Source organism: Carlito syrichta, unplaced genomic scaffold (genome assembly GCF_000164805.1).
Source record: "Carlito syrichta isolate Samal-C Ts95f unplaced genomic scaffold, Tarsius_syrichta-2.0.1 Scaffold288977, whole genome shotgun sequence".
NCBI lineage: Eukaryota > Metazoa > Chordata > Mammalia > Primates > Tarsiidae > Carlito > Carlito syrichta.
Genome location: NW_007233073.1, coordinates 323,577 through 342,817, shown reverse-complemented (window position 1 = coordinate 342,817; position 19,241 = coordinate 323,577). Strand labels below are relative to the sequence as shown.

Sequence of the window (19,241 nt, the reverse complement as noted above, 5' to 3'; positions counted from 1 at the left end):
TGAATGAATGAATGTGAGAATTACAGACAGATTGATGAGAGAGGAAGTCAGACCTCTGAGTTACTCTGAAATTTCCAGTGAAAATATTTCTTCAGAAGAATTAATACTTAGCATATTTTTATTTGCTCTCATTATCCAGTGATTAGGTTATATTGTCATCAGTTATTTGCCTTGGAAATAGAGGTGTTGGTGTATTTGTTTGCATGTTAACCTGAGGATAACCTGAACTTGAGGAGATAGAAAAGTATTTATTGAGACATAATACACATGACTTATTTTGTTGTGTAAATAAGAAGACAAATGCAAAAGTAGAACACTGTGCAGACCCTGTCTGTAGCTACAAGGGATCCATGCAGAAGTGTGCCATGCAGCTTGGCGTGTATCCTCTGGGGCCTGTTGATGCCAACCAAGAGGCTAGCCACTGATCCATTTTGTTTCTCACTCAGATGAGTCATGCCCTCAGGTTTCACCAGTCCTAGGGCAATTAACAATGACCTTAGAGCTCATGTTTGAAAAGTTAGTCAATAAAAGAAGTGTTTCTGGATTTTGGAATAATACTTGAAGATTCCATCAGCAAGGAAATTTGGGTAGAGACACTACATGGTTCATCTACTCTTTGAAATAGTGAACTGCATATATTATTGAATTTGATTTCTTACCCTTTAAACACTCATTTTTCTTTTTCTGAACTATGCTGTACATCACTGCTAGTATTTCAAAAATTTGTTTTTCCTCTGTGAGGATGACCCTTCATAGCTATTTTCTCTCATTCACATAAATGACAAGGCAAAAGCTTTAAAGACTTTGAATTTTCTCTGTTCCTAAACTGTACTGTTCTTTTCTTCCACTATGTAACAATCACTAAAACTCTAGTAAATCCTGTCTTTGCAACATTGAAATATTAATCCCTGAAAATACTTTATTAATTTTTACTTAGAGAAAAGCTCCCCAGGCTTCTCTTATAAGGCCTGTTTCTAGCATTTCAAGTAAAATTTGGATAATTGCTGTTCTGGTGGTTTTACTATACTTAAGTGAAGCCCTGAGGAACTTGTAGAACTGAAAGTGTGTTTCAAGTACAAGAATGATAGTAGAATAAGCAAGTGAATATTCTACTGTTTTGAAGAAAATGATTTATCGTGAGATTGAAAATGATCTTCTATATTTTCAGCTATTTCTTAATCATAAGAAGTCTTTATGTAATACATTGCTATTTAATGATATTTTATCCCTTTGACAATGGGCTCTATGAGTTTATAGAGAAATCCTGCTTTTAGAAGTTACAGAAAGTAGACTCAGTTCATTTTTTTCCACTAAATTTCTAGTTAATTCTTACTGTACTTTCTTCACATCCAACAAGTGATTTGAGGCTGACCTAACTTCACTCAGTGTTAAAGTGTTCATAGAACAATAGAATATAGAGGTCCGATTTTCCTTCAGGAATCTTTTGATAAGGGAGAGGGCAATGTGATATAATTGAAAATAAAATAGAAACAATTATACTAATCATACATGTAATATTCCTGTTCTTGGTTCCAGATCATTTTTCATTATCACATGTATGGAAATGGCATCGGGGCACTCACTTTGATGCAGGTATCAGTCACAAACCAAACGAAGATCCTCCTTAATCTCACAGTAGAACAAGGCAATTTCTGGCAGAGGAAAGAACTATCATTGTCAGGTGATGAAGACTTCCAACTCAAATTTGAAGGGAGAGTTGGGAAAGGCCACCGTGGTGACATTGCACTTGATGACATTGTGCTTACAAAGAGTTGTCTATCATCCCATCACTCCGTAAAAGAAGAACTGGCCATGCCTCTTCCCACAGGTATTTTTTTATTGTATTTGGTGGTTTTGCAGAGTGAAAGGTAGATGGAGGAAAGAAAATGGGAACAGAGTGGCAAAAGTACCTGTTAATTTATTGCTTTCATAAAGGAAAAAATAAGCTATCTTTGAATGTAAAAAATTCTCTTTCAAGCTTTTACTCATAAAAAGTCTTCAAATTTTTTTCTAAGCATTGGCATATTTATCAGTTCCTAACTGCTCTGTTTAGTTAGCTTCCTCATGGATCAATAATAAGAGAAGACACCTTTGTTTGTAGCCTGATTAAGAATTAATCTTGAGCAACTATCTATTCATGTTTAATAAAATGTAAGAAAGTAAAAAACAGAGTTATTCAATGTTAAGTAGATGTGATTGTGATAAGAATATTCTTTGTAGACCCATAGTCATGTCAAATTGAATGGTTGAGTCTATATATTGAAGTAGTTTAGATGATTGAATATGTCCATATGTCCTTTTAACCTAAAATACCTTTTGGTAATTTATCTAAAGAATTGTAGTCAAATTTTGAGTTGGCAGATGTTCAATATAATAACATACAGTGACAATGCTGTAAGTAGAACTAGCAAGCACCATTAATCCATATGATATATTAAAGGTATGAGATGAAAATAAGTACAGTATATATTATTAAAATGGAAAAGGAGCAAATTGTGTTAATAATATGACAGATATTAATATTTAAACCATGAGTTTATTGTGGAAAACCAAGTGCAGTTTCACTGGTGTCTAAATAATATATCTTATAATTAGTGAATATAAGAATGCTTTATTAGGAATAAACTAATTTGCTTGCTCTGACTTTTAACACGGTGAGAAGAATGGGAAACATTGCCATTTCTGCCTTTACTTCCACATTTATTTCAAAGGGGGTGTTTTAAATTGGTTATGAGGAATTTCTAGATGAATGTTTCTCAGTTGGCAATTAAACAGGCTGTTTGTCTGACATGTTTCAAACGCTACTTAGAATAGTATAGAGGATATTAAATAAACATTTCAAGACATTAGTGAAATGTCTTGAATTCACGTAAATATAATCTATGTAAGTATACTTATGTGAATTTAATGCAAAACTGTTTCAGACACCTCAGACTAATCCACTTCCCTAAAAAAAAAAAAAAAAAAGCCTTGCCTTCCATGGTGTGTGGAATGTTGAATGACAGCTCTATTAAGTCTTACAATGGCCTGGTCCTTTGAATAGTAATTTTTTGATCATAATAAAAAACTTATAGCATCTAAATAGTGAGGGAGCAAAAGTTTTATGTTGAACACTTCAAAATTTAACGAACAACAACTAAGTTTGATACAAGAGGAATAAGTCAATCTTGTTGAGAATATTAAGACCTTAAAACTGTTAATTCTTAATGAAATCCTGTTTTAAAAAAACTTCGGAAATGAACATAAGAGTATCTACAAAGTGGAACCGTTTATATATTAATTATTAAATTAAGGGCACTTATGAATAATGCTAGAGCTCTTTGTATATCATTACGATATTTGAGACATATTAAGCTTTTTGATGAATAGAAAATTTAAAAAAATTCTGTTCTTAAGAATTCAATATGGCAAGGGGAAATGGGAAAGATACACCAAATAACTTTAATACTGGGGAGGATATAATTAAGTGCCAGGAGAAATATAAAGACTTTAGAGGTTAAAGTGAAGGTAAAACATTCAGTGGAGAGTGTCTAACTTGAGACTTATTTATGGTGTGTTCGGGAATTTGGAACCACACTTGGAACTCATAGGAGGAAAAGATCCCTTGGGTTTGTAGGGCAGGAGTGGACTCAGTAGAGTAGGGCCTGATAAAGAACATGGTAGAGAGCATTTTAGGCAGGCTAAGAGACCTGAGAGAGGGCAGAGACGGTGTCGTGGAGACTTCAAGGTGAACTGTGGGTGACACTTTATCTGAGGCAGGCACCTCATGTAGCTGAGTATCAGCCATATTGCAAAGAAAATGGAGGTAAACAAGGACCACAGTGAATATTTTTTCTCAAAATGAACCTACATTGAAAGTGTATTGAATGGTCTTAGAAAGAAAACATACATACAAATAAAAAATAAGAAAGAATTAATATAAGAATATAAAAAGTTATCATAGAAATATTAACTATATAAATATAATTAATGTAATTTATTATATAAAGAGTATGCATTTATATAAAGTATGATCATTGTTAGGAGTGTCTATGGCAGAAAGACTTCAAGAGAAAAAAACTGTATGTGTTTATTTCTATTAAGAGCATTCTAAAAATTGAGATAATTTAATATTTTCATAATGATCCCAGCTGTGATTCTTGCATTCAAATGAAACAGATAAAAATATATTTGTATGGAGTTCACTCATGCCTGCAGAAATTAAAAGTATTCACCCATCTCTTGGTAAAAGTGAAATGTTAAAACTTACTTAGAGATTCAAACTGTAAAGTGATTCTCATAAACAATGACTTCATTGTGAGTTTAGAAAACTATTGGAGTCTCTGATATTTTTAGGTATGGGTATATGTGTGTGAGTGTGGTTGGGGGGAATGATACTGGTAGAGGTGATAATCTCAGTATCCTTAAAAAAAAGTTAAATGGTTTCTTTTGATCTTCATGAAAGTTGGTACAAGAGAGATAAGGAATATCATGGACATTCCCATATAAGTACAACATGACCATGAGCATCCAATAAAGTATTATATGACCATGAGCATCCAATATAGTATAATATGATCATGAACATCCAATACAAGTATAATATGACCATGAACATCCAGTACAAGTATAATATGACCACAAGCATCTAATAGAAATTAACACAAGTCACAAATATAAAACACAATTTAATTATACATTTTCTAATAGTCACATTCAAAATAGTGAAATAGATTTTAATAATATATTTATCAAACTCAGTCTATCCAAAATATTGTCATTTTCACATGAAATAAATATAAAATATTAATGAGGTATTTTACATTCTCATTTTCATACCAAGCTTTTAAATCAAGCATATATTGCATGCTCACAGCCCATCTCAATTTGAATTTCTCAATTGCAACTCAATTGCTCAGTTGCCGCTTGTGGCTACTGATTACCCTAGTGGACAGCACAGGAGATAAAGTGAATATTCAAGGGTACTTTTGAGTCTGTTCTTAATAATATGGTTCTATTAATTGAGGTGAAATTTATAAATTTGAAAGAATTGCAGTTATATTATTAGTCAGATAGAAGCAAAAAAATGAACCGCAAGGTCAAATGTGAAGGTACAAGTATCATATTCTAGTGGACTAGGTATTAATAACTAATTCTCCTTTTATTAGCTGTGTTTACTCGACTTATCTGAGATAATTTCATCTTTGAAATAGAATTTCTATCTATTTCTTAAGGCACTTGCTAATTTAAATAGGTAATTGTCCATATAATTTGCATGTTTTAATGTTCAATATATGGTAGGAATTTATTCAACAAAAATAAAGTAATTTTACCATGTCCTATATTGTTGGCATCTTTACCAGTATTCTTTAGGTGTTGTAAACATTTGAGAGTAACCCTCCATTCTTTATATTTTATTAAGAAAATATTTCTTTCATTTATTTTGGCAAAATTATTTTTCTTGAAGAGATCACAGCATATAATTATTATATATTATCATTGCTCAATATTATCACTTGTTAAAAAAGACTCTAATTTATTTTTGATGTCTCATGAGTTTGTGTGTGTGTGTGTGTGTGTGTATGTATTTATTTTTGAAATGTTTAATGATTCTTCATTTCTCATTACTGCAAAAATACTTACAACTTGCACAGAGTGAACCAGGGTAAATGGCTTTATGTTCCACAGTGGCAACATCCATTAAACTTTTGAAAACTACTCTTGTTCATACATACTTTTTTCATCTATATTTATGTGCATAGGCTAACAACTCCATCAAGGATAGCTTAAAATAGAAAAGAGAAGAGGAAAAACATATATATTTAGGAAGATGCAATTGAGCTGAATCTAGAATCAGTGATTCTAATTAATCAAAATAGACCTAGGGCTTTATTAGCAAAAGTAATATTAAAGTATTATTGAGTCCCTAGAAGTCGTATTTAAGAGCTCATTTTGATGGCAATTTTCTTAATTGCTAAATGATGAAGGATAAAAATAATTATTTAATGAATTTTAATAAGGAAAAAACAACCGACATTCCTCTTCTACATGTCCATATGCAAATTCAACCACTATCATATTCTCTACTTATTGACAGACATTTAATAAACTCTATGTATTGAGGGCAGGGGTCAAATTGTGTGTGTGTGTGTGTGTGTTGTGTGCGTGTGCGTGTGCGTGTGTGTGTGTGTGTGTGTGTGTTTAGTCACCACAACCACTTCCAAATAGGAGTCATTCCATGGACCTGTTTTGGGATATACCATGGTAATCGACTTTTGTTAAAAATAAAATGTATGTAAAGCAATGGAGGCTGAATGAATTACCTCCTCTCTCAGGTCCCTCATTTCCCTGAAATACTTGGCAGCACTTTAAAAGGCTGCTACATACTGATGAGAAGACTGGCAGAACAACTCGGTTGGAGTCCTGAGTTTGGGAAATCTGGCTGATTGTCCAGGACTTAGTGATTTAGTGGCGTTTAGTGCAAAGTGCATGTGTTGTATTCTGAGGTTTAATGACATAAACTTGGGTCTTGGCACTGCTTCCTAGTTGTGCAGTGTCACCTAATCTAATTCTTATATTTCTTTTCTGTACAAAAGGAACAAAATGGAATCTGCATCTGAGTCATTTGAAAAATAATTGAGATATTATATATAGTATGTCATCAACAATGCTTGTCATATTGTCAGTGTTCTGTGTTACTTTTATTTTTTTCTACCTTTCCTTTTCCCTGCTAGAGACATTATGAAATTAAACTGTACATCAGTTGAAATTTCTTAAGGGTACTTGTTCTTTCTTCCTTATGCTCCATCACTCAAAGCAAATATTTAGATCTTCTCTGCCTTCCTACACCTTTCAAAGAAATTGCTATCACAAAATCCCTCAAATATCTAATTGCAAAATGTGGTGGTTCGATGTGTTAACCATAATAAGAAATAGAGAGGAATAAACATTCACAATAAAACCAGCAGTCGTATTGAGAGGTCAGTCACTGACGGATGAAGGAGACAAAAAAGAGACTAAAGTAGATTAATAATTGGACGCTGGAAAACCTTGGAAAACAATAGGGAGATTCATAAAAGTTGACGACTTGGTTGGGTGTGATGTGGGTGGGGATGAGGAAAGTAGTTTATTCTTTAATATACAGGCTAAGACCACAGAACATTCTCCAAGTTAATCTTTTCCCAATAAAACACCTCTTAGCTTTTAATATCCAAACTTCATAGAATATCTGTGTCTCACTTTACCCTCTTTTTTGGCTAATATTTATACTGGAAAACTATATTTATATCACCCAAAACTCATTCAACTAGTTTATGCGGTATATCATACAGGTACAATCTTAAGTTCCATTCCAAATGTCATTGATATACAAAGATGTTTTGGAAAATTCATTGAGTGGCATTATAGAGGATGCTTATCATGAGTGTTGTTGTGACTGGGAGAAGCAGGACAGCATCAAATGCACTGTGGGTCATTATTTCATTGTGCATTTCTCCTAAATGTATCTCTTCAGTGTCTTTCATACATAGTGATGTCTTTGTCTAATTTAAACAATGAATGGCCCTAGCAGTTGAGATAGTGCTGGAGAAAATTGTACAGAGGAAAGAAAATCAAGAGAAAAAAAGAGATTCCAGTGTAAGAGAAGATAAAAGAATAAAGTATTTTGACCAAGAAGAACTGACTTTGAAGAAGTAGATAAAAAGATAGTTGAGGAGGTCTTGGATTATCTAACTGAGTTACTCTATATACATGTAATTTTAGTCTAAAGGAGACAGCAGTGAAGACTCAACAGACCAGTTTATCAAATTGATAGACATAACTGGTTTAGAAGAGTTAAAGGCTCTTGCAAGTGCCATAATAAACATTATAACTTTGTTTCCCTGGGCTTCATTTGCATTTTAAGAGCTTGGATGGGAGTGAGGGGTAAATGTACAATACATTATAGTTATTCTCATTTAAAGAATAGAAACCTACCTCTAGAGTATGGCATCTCAAAGCAGAAAGTCTGATTTTCAGAAGCACATTACTAACTGTATGTGGAAGGAGGCTATGCTTAACTTTTCAATGGATGTAGCAGTGGATGTATTTGGTCAGCATTTGGACTGAACTGGGTATTTTAAAATCTGAAAGCTCTGTTTCTTTTGTGCTGCCTAGGTATATTTAAAAAAAAAATACCTGTCTTCTGTTCTAATAATTAATAGCCTAACTCACTCCACAAACTTTTCCCTCTCCTTTGAATACTAGAGATTTTCTGGTATTATAGTATTTGTATATTTTCCCCAAGAACAAAAATTTCTTCACTATGGCAGCTAGATATCTGCCCAGCCCTCCTCATTGTAATTTCCAAATGCTTCTACTGCTAGTGCTGACTATATTTTACAGACATTTCGTCTTCTAATTTCAGATATTGTAAAAGAGAAATATACAATTTTATAAGATGTATAGAAAGGACATTGTTGTAAATGCTTGCTAATACTTTAATATCTTCTTAAAAAGATTTTTAATATAACATTGTCAACAGTTTTCTACATATTTATTCAGCAGCTTTTTCAAATTATCCAATTTTAAAATGCGTAACATCATTATATCTTATTTAAAATTATAAAATGTTTTAGTAGAAAGTCATAATAATGTGGCAAATTATCGATTATATTGCATATTATCATATTACAATACTAGTCCATATTGCCATAGTATTATTTATTTTAACATTTCTCTTTAGTTGTTAAGGTAACAAATGAAGTTTTCATTTAAAATTTAATCCTTTATATAGCTTTACTATGGTGTGATTATTGCACAAATTAACTAGAAATGAGAACTGCTGTACAGTATTGACTATAATAGAAGTAAATAATGTTATTTAAACAAGGTATCATTTTTTAATAGAATCACCCAAGAGCTGTGCTATCTGTTCCTTGACAGCCATTCTCTCCTAATTCTAGTATAAAGTGCTCAATATTTTTATAGACACATAGCCAAACAAACTAAAAACTACATTTCTCAGTCTTCTTTGGGGCAAGTGTAGGACATATGACTGAATTTTGGCCAATGGAATATGAACAGATATTACTTGAAACCTATAGGTTATACAATTAAAGGAATGAGATATTCCCTCCATTTCCATTCTCTTCTTCCCACTGGCTGAATGTGGATATGATAGCAGGAACTCAAGCTTTTCTCTTAGTTCTTGAGGTTGAAGAATCACCTCTTCAACAAGGATCAAGATAGAAGGAGTCTGGTTCCCCAGACACTAAAAAGCTGCTACATCAGACCATGACTGCTTAGCTCATATTAGACAAAAGGGAAAAAAATCTCTCCCATGAAGCCACTGCTGTCTCGTGGTCTGGCACAGCAGTCAAGTCTACGTCTTATTATTTTGAGTTGTTATGTGCTACATAATTATGATGTTTAGCTGAATATTGGTTTGCCCCTAGTTACCTTTAGGAGATCTCTAATTTTCCAGAAGTCACCAGAAAACATTATTTGATTTCTTCATTGGTAGTTGGTCTCATAAAGAGCCTGTTCTGGGTGTCATTTCTTGAAGATCTCACTAGAGTTCACTCCTCCAAGCATTTCAATGTTTTTAAATATATATAATTCTCTCTATCAAATATATTCTGCTTAGAATATGTAGAGTGATTTATATTACCTGTGTTTAAACCCTGACTAATCCTAGCATTTTTAACCAAAAGTTTGGTTTTAATTGCTTGAAGAGTTTAGAGTTACATGAATTTCCTAAATGTGCCTTTCTGATTCTAAAGATCCTATTTTTTTTCCCCAGCAAGTGCCCCAAATGTCACTTAAAAGACCTTCTTAGGCTTCATTTTAATCTCTGTTATAATTGTGCAATTTGGTAAATCAAAGCCCATGTCTGAGTTTTGCCTAAATCAGCTTTGTGCCTACAATGAAGAAAAGATTCTTTTAGGACCATCATAGCAACACCTTGGATATCTGATCAGGCCTTGAAGCAATAATTTAAATTTTTAAACCAATTATTTCTTTTTATACATTCTAGTTATCAACTTCAGTGTACCCAATTCATTCCTATAATATGTGAATTTCTTATGCCTCTCACACTGTGTGTAAAGGAAAAACACCACTTGGTCTTCTATGGCTTTTTCTTTCATGGATTCTTCTTTCCAGGTAATTACAGGTAATATTTAATTACTGTGTGCCATGAGTTTCTAGTAAGTTTCCTCTAATGGTAACAGACCCTTACTATCTCCAAATCTAATTAAATTATGTAAATGTTACAGATAAACACAGACAATGAAAATGAAATTTAATAAGAGCTTATTTGAACAAAGACTTACAGGAAATGTAGAAATTAACTAAGCAGATATCAAACAAAAGAGCACTCCAAGTATATGCAGCATCCCAGGTGAAGGTACCAATATAGGGCATTTGTGACAGTGTAGCTGGAGAGAAATTAAAGCTGGAAGAAGGTAATGGGATAGGAGATCAGAGAGGAAATGGAAAACAGGTTGTAGATTACTATAAGGATCTAGACTTACTCCACTTGAAATGGGGAGCCAATTGCAAGCATTTAGAATCATTCTGCCTGTAGTTTAGACAGTAAATTGTAGGATAACCAGGTATAGGCAACAGGCCTAGTTAGAGGAATACTGGAGTAGCTCAAGCAAGAAATGATCATGGCCTAAACCTATGTGCTAGCAATGATGATAGCAAAAGGAATTTAAACAACTAGATATGAGGTGAGAGGTAAAAGAGGATTTAAGAAAGATTTTTGGTCTGAGGAACGTAAAAGATGAATTTGCTGTCAGTGGAAATAAGGAAGGCTGTGAGAGAAACATGTTTTATCAGGGGAATTTCAGGCATTGAACTTGAACATGCTCAGTTTATATGTCCATCATCCAGGCAGGTGCAGAAGTCAAGTCAGCATTTGGATACAATTTCAAAGCTTGGAGGGAGGCCTGAGAAGCAGATGTTAATTTGGGAGTCATCAGAATTAAAGTCATATGACTGTAAAATCATCAAAGGAACAAATAGGCATTCATTTCTTACAGAATGTGTAATAAAAGACCAGAGAAGGTTCAGAGAAGAATAAAGAACAAGTACCATATCCTGGGATATTTAACTTTAAGAGGACAGGAAGAGGAAAAAGCAACAAAGGAAACAGACAAGAAAAGACTAGTGTGAAAGGCAGGAGTATCAGTGTTCTGCAGTGTTCTGGAAGTCAAAGGAAAACGAATATTGTGAAAGAGAGATCATGTCAAATGCTGCTACTGTGTTAAATAAAATGAGGTCTGAAATTGATCACTGGATTTTAGTGATGTGGAGGGCTCTGGTGAATTTTATGAGAGTAGTTTTGTACCATGTGCTTCTTCCTCCTCAACCTTGAAATCCCCCGGAGAATGACAGGGCTTGAGGTGAAAGACTGTGAACAGTAGCCTAAATTTTTAGAGAATGTCAGGGGTTGCCCAGGAAATTGAAAGAAATAGTAAATAGGAAATGACTGGACGTTCTACAAGGGGAAGACATGGACCTCAACGAAGCAATGAGTCTTGATGAGGTTAGAAGTTAAAGAAGGAAGTGATGTTGTACAAGAAGACCAGGACATAGTGCTGGGGTTCTCAGTACTGGTTTCCAAAGAATCATCAGGAAATTCTTTAAAAAGTTCTAACTCCCAAGACCTCCCACTTCCAATGTCCAATAAATCAGTATTTCTGAGGTTGAGGCCTGAGAATCAGGTGATTCTAATCTATAACCAGGGTGGAAAACAACCAAATCAGAGTAAAAGAAATAGTGTTCTTTGAGGGTCTTGAGAATATGGGAGAGTTTGTTTACAAGAGAATCATAGGGCATGATAGAAAGGGTGCAAAGGAGGTAAAAAAAGAAAAAAGAAAAAAACAGCTTAGGTGAAGGAAGGAAAAACCAGTTTATGTATTTGAGAGCAGGAAAGAATTGGAACCTAGAAATGACTTGATTTGAGATAAAGTGTAAGGATCATAATGATCAAAGCCAAGAATGAAATTAACTGAGGATGATACTCAGTGGACCTTGCAAAGATGGCACCTTGCAGTGACTATTGACTGAGTAATGACTGAATAATAATTTTTGGCATTCAAGATACTAAATTAAAACAACTGCCCTATTTCCTATTAAATAATTAATAAGCATTATATCATTGCATAATTCTCAAAAGTATGATTTTGTGTCCCTAAATATATTACTTAGCACTCACAATTTGATTCTTTCTTAAAAACTCTAAAAAACCAAATACAACATTTTTAATGTTTTAAATGATATGTTTGTGTTCCTGATAAACTTGATCCTTACTAAAATATTTATACTATAAGCAAAGTTAGAAATAACAGCATTATTAGCATTATCTTGGTTATCAAGCTAACGTTATTTTTACAATGTGAGACCCTCAGATATGTCACACTTAATAAAAAACAAACCAAAAAAGGTCATGTGATAAGCTATTTTGAATGGCTGGGTATAAGTGAAACAACACAGATTACATTTCTCTTGGAAGAAAATCATGAAATGAAGTGTATTTTATAGCCCAATGAATGGAATTTGTTGGAAAATTTCAGCTTCACTTGAAATGCCAATTGGCTGAATCCTATGTATGTAATAGTGGTGAGATACGCAGTTTAAAATACTGTAATTTTTAACTATACCATTGTTCCAAGAAAATGTCCTGTGTTCAATTTAGAATTCTTTCCACATAAGCCACTTCTTTCATTTTGTGAACAGAATATTGAGAATTGGGATGATATCTGAGTATTATTATTTTAACTGATATTTGATCTTTCAAAGCTGTCACCACTTTATCTGTTTTAACAGACATATGAATAGATAACCAAAGTAACATTTCTAAAAATATGTCACTTAAAATTCCAATTTTTATATAAAGTTTTGTGCCAAGCTATAAAAATATAAACATATACATGTTCTCTCTTTGAAGTCTTCTTACTTAAAATTATTTAAATAAAGGAGGGGGGTTCAAAATTTTTAAATCATTTTCTTGCTTATTGGTCTCTTTTTATGTCTCTGATCTTTCCTCTGAAATTATTTTCTTTGTTCCTGAAAGATAAGATCTCTAAGAAATTCTTTTAATGATGATCTTTTGGTAGTTAACTCTAATTAACTTGAATGCTTTTATTTCAGCTTGAAAATAGTTGAACTAGATATACTGTAGGTTAGGTTGGCAGCTATTTTCTTACAGATGTTTTTGACATATTTTAGCACTGTCTCTTGGTTTCTAATTTTGCAGTCAAGAAATCAGCTCCTCATCTAATGATCATACCTTATAAGCCAAGTCTTTTTTCTTTCTAAGTTTTTGTGACTTTCTCTTTCTCTAGTATTCCATTAAATGTTATGGAGTAGATTAGGGCCAGCCTTTCCTTAAATGTGCCCTGCTTGAGATTCAGTGGGCTTTCTAAACTTGAGAATTGACATGTTTCTTGAATTAAAAAAAATTTTTAAGCTATTATGTTTTTGAATATTGCTTTTCCTCATTTGGTCATTTCTCCCCTGTGGATCTCTGATGGACTTAACATTGGATCTTCTCACCTTATCTTTTCTTTAAAGTCTAGAGTATAATGAATTCTGACAAATGCATATACCATCTAACTCCAAACTACAGTAATATATAGAACATTTCCATCGACCCAGAAATTTTCCTCATTCTTCTTCCCCATAAAACTTTAACCCAGCATTCAGAGGTAACCCATATTCTCATTTGTATAATCATAGACTAGATCTGGTTGTCATGATCTTCCTGTCAATAATGTGTATTTGATTTTGTTTGACTCTTTTTTCTCAACATAATGTTTTGAAATATAGCCATATTGGTGTGTGTATCATTAATTTGTCAATTTTTATTGATGAATAGTGCTTTACTGTATGAATATATCCCAATGTGTTTATCCATTCTGTTGATGAATATAGGGGTTGTTTCAAATTGTTGGATGTTGTGAATCAGGCTGCTATGAAATTTGTATAAACATCTCTTTATAGAAATATGTTTTCTCATCGGGCTCGGTGGCTCAGCCTGTAATCCCAGCACTTTGGGAGACCGAGGTGAGTGGATTGCCTGAGCCTGCGGGTTCGAGACCCACCCGGGCCACTTGGCGAGACCTCATCTCTACAATAAATTTAAAAAATGAGCCGGGTGTGGTAGCGCGGGCCTGTAGTTCCAGCTACTCGGAAGGCTGAGGCAGAAGGATCGCCGGGAGCCCAGCAGGTTGAGGCTGCGGTGACCGGGAACGGCCACTGCACTCCAGTCTGGGTGATGGAGTGAGACTCCAACTCAAAATAAATAAATAAATAAAAAGAAATATATTTTCTCCTTTAAATACCTGGTACTACAATTACTGGATCCCAGAATAGAAGCTTGTTTCACTTCATAAAAAACAAGCAAATAATTTTCAAAGATGATTGTGTCATTTTATAATCCTGCTGGAAAAAGTGGACTTTTTGGTTGCTTCTCAGTTTCATGAATATTTTTTTTGTCAGTCTTTGTCTTTTGAATTTTAGCTATCTAGTCAGCATGAAATTATTTTTTGTACTTTCCCAATATGTTTTTTCCTGATTTTTTTTTTTTTTTTTTTGCTTGTGCTGGTTTGCTATCCATATATATATTCCTCTATGAAGTGTCTGCTTAAGTACTTTTTTCCTATCTTTTAATCTACTTGTCTGTTTAATATTGAGTCGTAGATATTTATTATATAATCTGGGTGCAAGCATCAGCAATTATGTACTACACATTTTTTTCCTTTAGTGGATGTCTTATTTATTTTCTTAATGGTGTCTTCTGCTGATTACAAATGCTTGATTTTGATGAAGTCTAATTTATCAGATTTTTTTTTCTATTATGATTGCTACTTTCTAACTTTTCCAAAGAATTTTTCTCTATCAAGGTCACAAAGATATTATGCTGCATTTTCTCACATATTTTAGAGTTTTTGCTTCTATATTCCGGTCTCTGATTCATCATGAGTTAATAGCATGTATTATGTTCCAACCTAATTTCTTGAAATGACTTTCATTACCATTGATTGCCTGGAAGCTTTTGTTGAAAATTAATTAATCATATTAGTGTAGGTCTGTGATCAGTACTTTGTTTTCTTTCATCAATCTGTTTGTCTAAGACTACCTGTTTTATATCCTATATGCTTTTATATAAATGTGAGACTCTTCTGGGATATTGATTGTCATAGCAATAAATCTGTTAATTTGGGAGGATTTATATGTGAATTATATTGACTTTTCCTATTCATAGGCATGACATATCTCTCCAGTTAATGTTCTTTAATTCCTCTCAGTGTTACTTTTTAGTTTGATTGTGTGTCTTGTTCATTAAAAAAATTCTTATTTTATTTTGAATGTCATAGGTGGTGATACTGCTTTATTTTCTTTTCTAGATGTTCATTGTTATGTATGAAACTAGAGTTAATTTTTGTATGATTTTATATTTTATAGCTTAGCTACTTTCATGTATTGGTTCCAATAGTCACCTTTTCATAAATTCATTAGAATTTAAAATCATGGAAGCTGTGATAAAGCATAATGTTATTCTTCCTTTTCAAACTTGAGGACTTTATTTATTTATTTTTGCTGTCTAGGATATCTGAAACCATATCAAACAGAAGTGGCAGGCAGACAGAATTTGCATTGCTTCTCATTTTAGAGAAAGGCATCCTTTCTCCATTGAGTATATGAGCTGTACATTTTTATATAGTGTCCTCTATCAGTTTGAGAAATTTTCATTCTATTCTTAATATTCTAAAAGATCTTTGATCGGATATTAATTTTATCAAATGCTCTTTTTAATCGATTAAGAAAATACTGTGATTTTTCTTCTTTAATATCGGACTATAGATATTATATTAACCGATTTTCAAATTTTGACCCAACTGTGCAGTCTTAGAATTAATCTCTCTCTCTCTCACACACACATAATGCTTTATATATATATTGCTTTATTATAGCTGATAATTTTTTTTGAAAACTTTTGTATATTGAGTTATGAAAAGCATTGAACTATAGATGTCTTTTAAAATAATTTGTCTTTTAATTGTCTTTAATGGTATATGTATGACAATACATATTTATATATATAACATATATTAATAAATAGAATACATGTACTTTTATATTTATCTTATGTTTCCTCTCACTAAAGTGTAAGCTTCAGGGTACTAGGAATTTGTAAAATTGTTTTGCTAAAACTGTCTGGCTCATAGTTGTAGCTCAGTAAATGTTTCTTAAACAAATTAATGAGAAAGGCCCTTGCCTTTCTTTCCCACAGATATGTGCATGAAGGAAGTCTACAAGGCAGCTCATCCCAGTTTGGTCAGGAGGCATAAACTGCCGAAGCAGTTTGTTCTTGAACACATATAAGAGAACAATTACATCATAGATTTGACTACATTTAAATTTCTGTAACTCATTTATATAATTAAAGAAAAGCAGAGAATAATTAAATATAGGAAAATAATTATGTAAGAAATATAACTATAACACACTATACGACTAAGTCAAGGGCAGTATTTTACATACTAATAACAATATGAACACTGAATATGAATTTCACCAAAAGTGTTAGTCACTCTTGAATAGTTAAGGGGAGTAAAGCATATGTGTCGGGGAAGGAAATAGTGTAAGACCTATGTCCTTATCTCCCAGAGGACAAAGGTAATAGGTGATCCCTAAAATTGAAAAATCAAGAATTAACATATAAATATCTTATTTAGACACATGCAGAAAATGCCAGACAAAATAGATAAAAGAGATAAAAATGATAGTATCCAAAGCATGCCACATATAGTTAGTATAGGATGACACATGGGCCCCTTTAAGTGAAATTCGATTTTTAAAACTTCATCCATGTATTATTTTAATAGAAAATACAAATCCAATTTCTGGGTAAGAGTGGTTCCATGTAATAAGAGTATAGTTTTAAAACTCAGCAGGTTTTTCATGATTGTGATTACCAATCAGCTCATATACTTTTCACTATCATTATAGTCCTCAGAAATAGTCTTATGTGAAGATAATTAATTATATTAAAAAAAAATTTATTCTTGGGAATTCAAGCTTCCTGGCCATGCTTATTTTCAAGTGAAATTTTAAAGATGTGTATAAAGCAAATAATTGAGTGTAATCTGTGTTTCCTTTTGTATCAGATGATTTACTGACACAATTCATGGTCAGTATGTAATAAAATTGGTATTAAGGCTCATAATAACCATTTTTTAAAAGTTTCCAGCATGTATTCATTTACTGTTTATTTGTACTTAATTATCCCATATTGTTCACCAAATGGATAGTTAGTTCATAGGATTGCTGAAATTAAAAAGACTTCCTCTCTGTAATCTTACAAAAAAAAAAGAAAATATGAATGTATACCTTTTTGTGGGAAATGATAAGCCACTGATGAAATTTCAATAGACAAAACAGAAAGATAAAACTTTTTCTCATTTTTTTCCAGAGGGTTTCCTCCTTGCATTTTAGCAACCTTAAATACTACAGGTAAAAAAGTACAATGAGTAAATGACAGCATGAAACATGAGGGAAAACATTTCTACATAACTCTCTAAGGACATGTCTTGTCATTGTATTTTTTTTTTTTACAGATTTATACTTTTATATGTGCTATTCCTCACTTTGAATTATCATTGGGTACATAGGCTAGACATTGTGATGTTTGCCTAAAAATTATAAAGGTCAATTAACCCAGAAACCTTGGCAGTTTTCACATTGTTGCATTGTTTCATAGGTATGAAGTCAGAATAAAAATATAGGTCGACTTGGAAACTGAAGGACTGAAATTTTCTCTTGGCTAGATTTGTGTTGGATATACAAGAAGACACACTTATCAATTCAAAACAATTTGTGACTGGCCTTTTTCTCCCTCACCTTAGATAGTCCAAAAGCAATTGCACTAAATGAAATACAGTTCTTTACTGCTCACTTAGCATAAATTATTGTTTGTACTGGGAAATTGTTTAAGGGTCTATTTGTGAAGGGACTTTAATTTTGGCATCTTTATTGCCTTTCCAAAGAAAGTTCATTAAAATATGTGCATGCGCTAGCTACTTCTAAAATGTTTTCAGTGACTCAGACTGCATATATAAATACACACTACTATTTTTTAAATGCCTTAGTAATTTAGACTGCATGCACAGTACAATAAAGTACTGATGTAGAAATGCATTTTCTTGTAATACAGAGAACATTTTAATATTCTAGAAATTATATTGTATAATCTTGCCAGAGTATGCAGCTCAGATTTCAATTTATATTAATACTATAACCTATTTCATATACACTAAAAATTTCAGTGTAGTATTATGCATGATAAATGTTCATATTAAAGATCTGATGATTGGTACAAAGCCCAATAGCACAATTAGGCTGCTTTCTGTAAGCTATGACATACCTCATTAGTATGTTTCCTGAAAGTTCTATGCAAATTTTTGAGGCACTTACATGCTTTTATTTAGTATCATATCTTATCTCATAACTGATTTGAGGTAGCATTTAGATAACATGTATATAGTAAGCACATATGTACACATATATACATACACATGAATACATGTATATATGATCTGAAATGGGAGCTTTATGGATTCTGCATTATGATTCCACTAACTCACTGTCCTAGGCAACCTTCTTATTCTCAATTCATGATTCAAGATGATAGAATAAAAAGAAAAAGATAGAATGTACCTTCCAGGTAGCAAGGTGAATGAAGAGATGCAGAAAATAGCTAATGTGTGTGCTAGGTGTCTTTAAAGGAAAGTTTCTAGAGGTTGCCCTAGGACCCATGAGGTTGTATAACAGCAGTCAGAACAACATAGTTGCATGATCACACTAAAAGTTTCTGGGAAATGGACGCCATTCTGGGCAGTCATGAATCCAGCTAAAAATTGTAAAGCAGAAGCAAAGAACAGATATGGGGACAAAGAAAAGTCCCTACCATAGTAGGAAAATAACAGATTGTGAAAGAATAGTCACAAAGAGAAATGCATTATTCTATGGCCTTGTACAGTTTCTATAGGTAGACCAGAAATTTGTCTATAAACTTCGTATTGACTAGAGGGGAAAAATTGCAATGAGGGACAACATTCATAGCCATAACCAGGGGTCCTCAAACTTTTAAAACAGGGGGCCAGTTCACTGTCCCTCAGACCGTTGGAGGGGCGGACTGTAGTTTAAAATATCATTTGCATTAGCACTGAGCACTGACTATTTGTGTTATCACTGTGATGCAACCCCCC

At 32.8% G+C, this 19,241-nt stretch overlaps 1 protein-coding gene across 1 annotated transcript in view; it reads left to right on the top strand.

Moving 5' to 3' along the window:
• MALRD1 (MAM and LDL receptor class A domain containing 1) overlaps window positions 1-19,241 on the top strand; it is a gene marked incomplete at both ends in the record, with an annotated part of 488,577 nt that overhangs the window by 155,139 nt on the left and 314,197 nt on the right. The window contains one exon of the mRNA XM_008054043.1: window positions 1,537-1,828. Within this exon, the coding sequence (XP_008052234.1) occupies window positions 1,537-1,828 (292 nt within the window). The remainder of the gene's footprint in view (window positions 1-1,536; window positions 1,829-19,241) is intronic.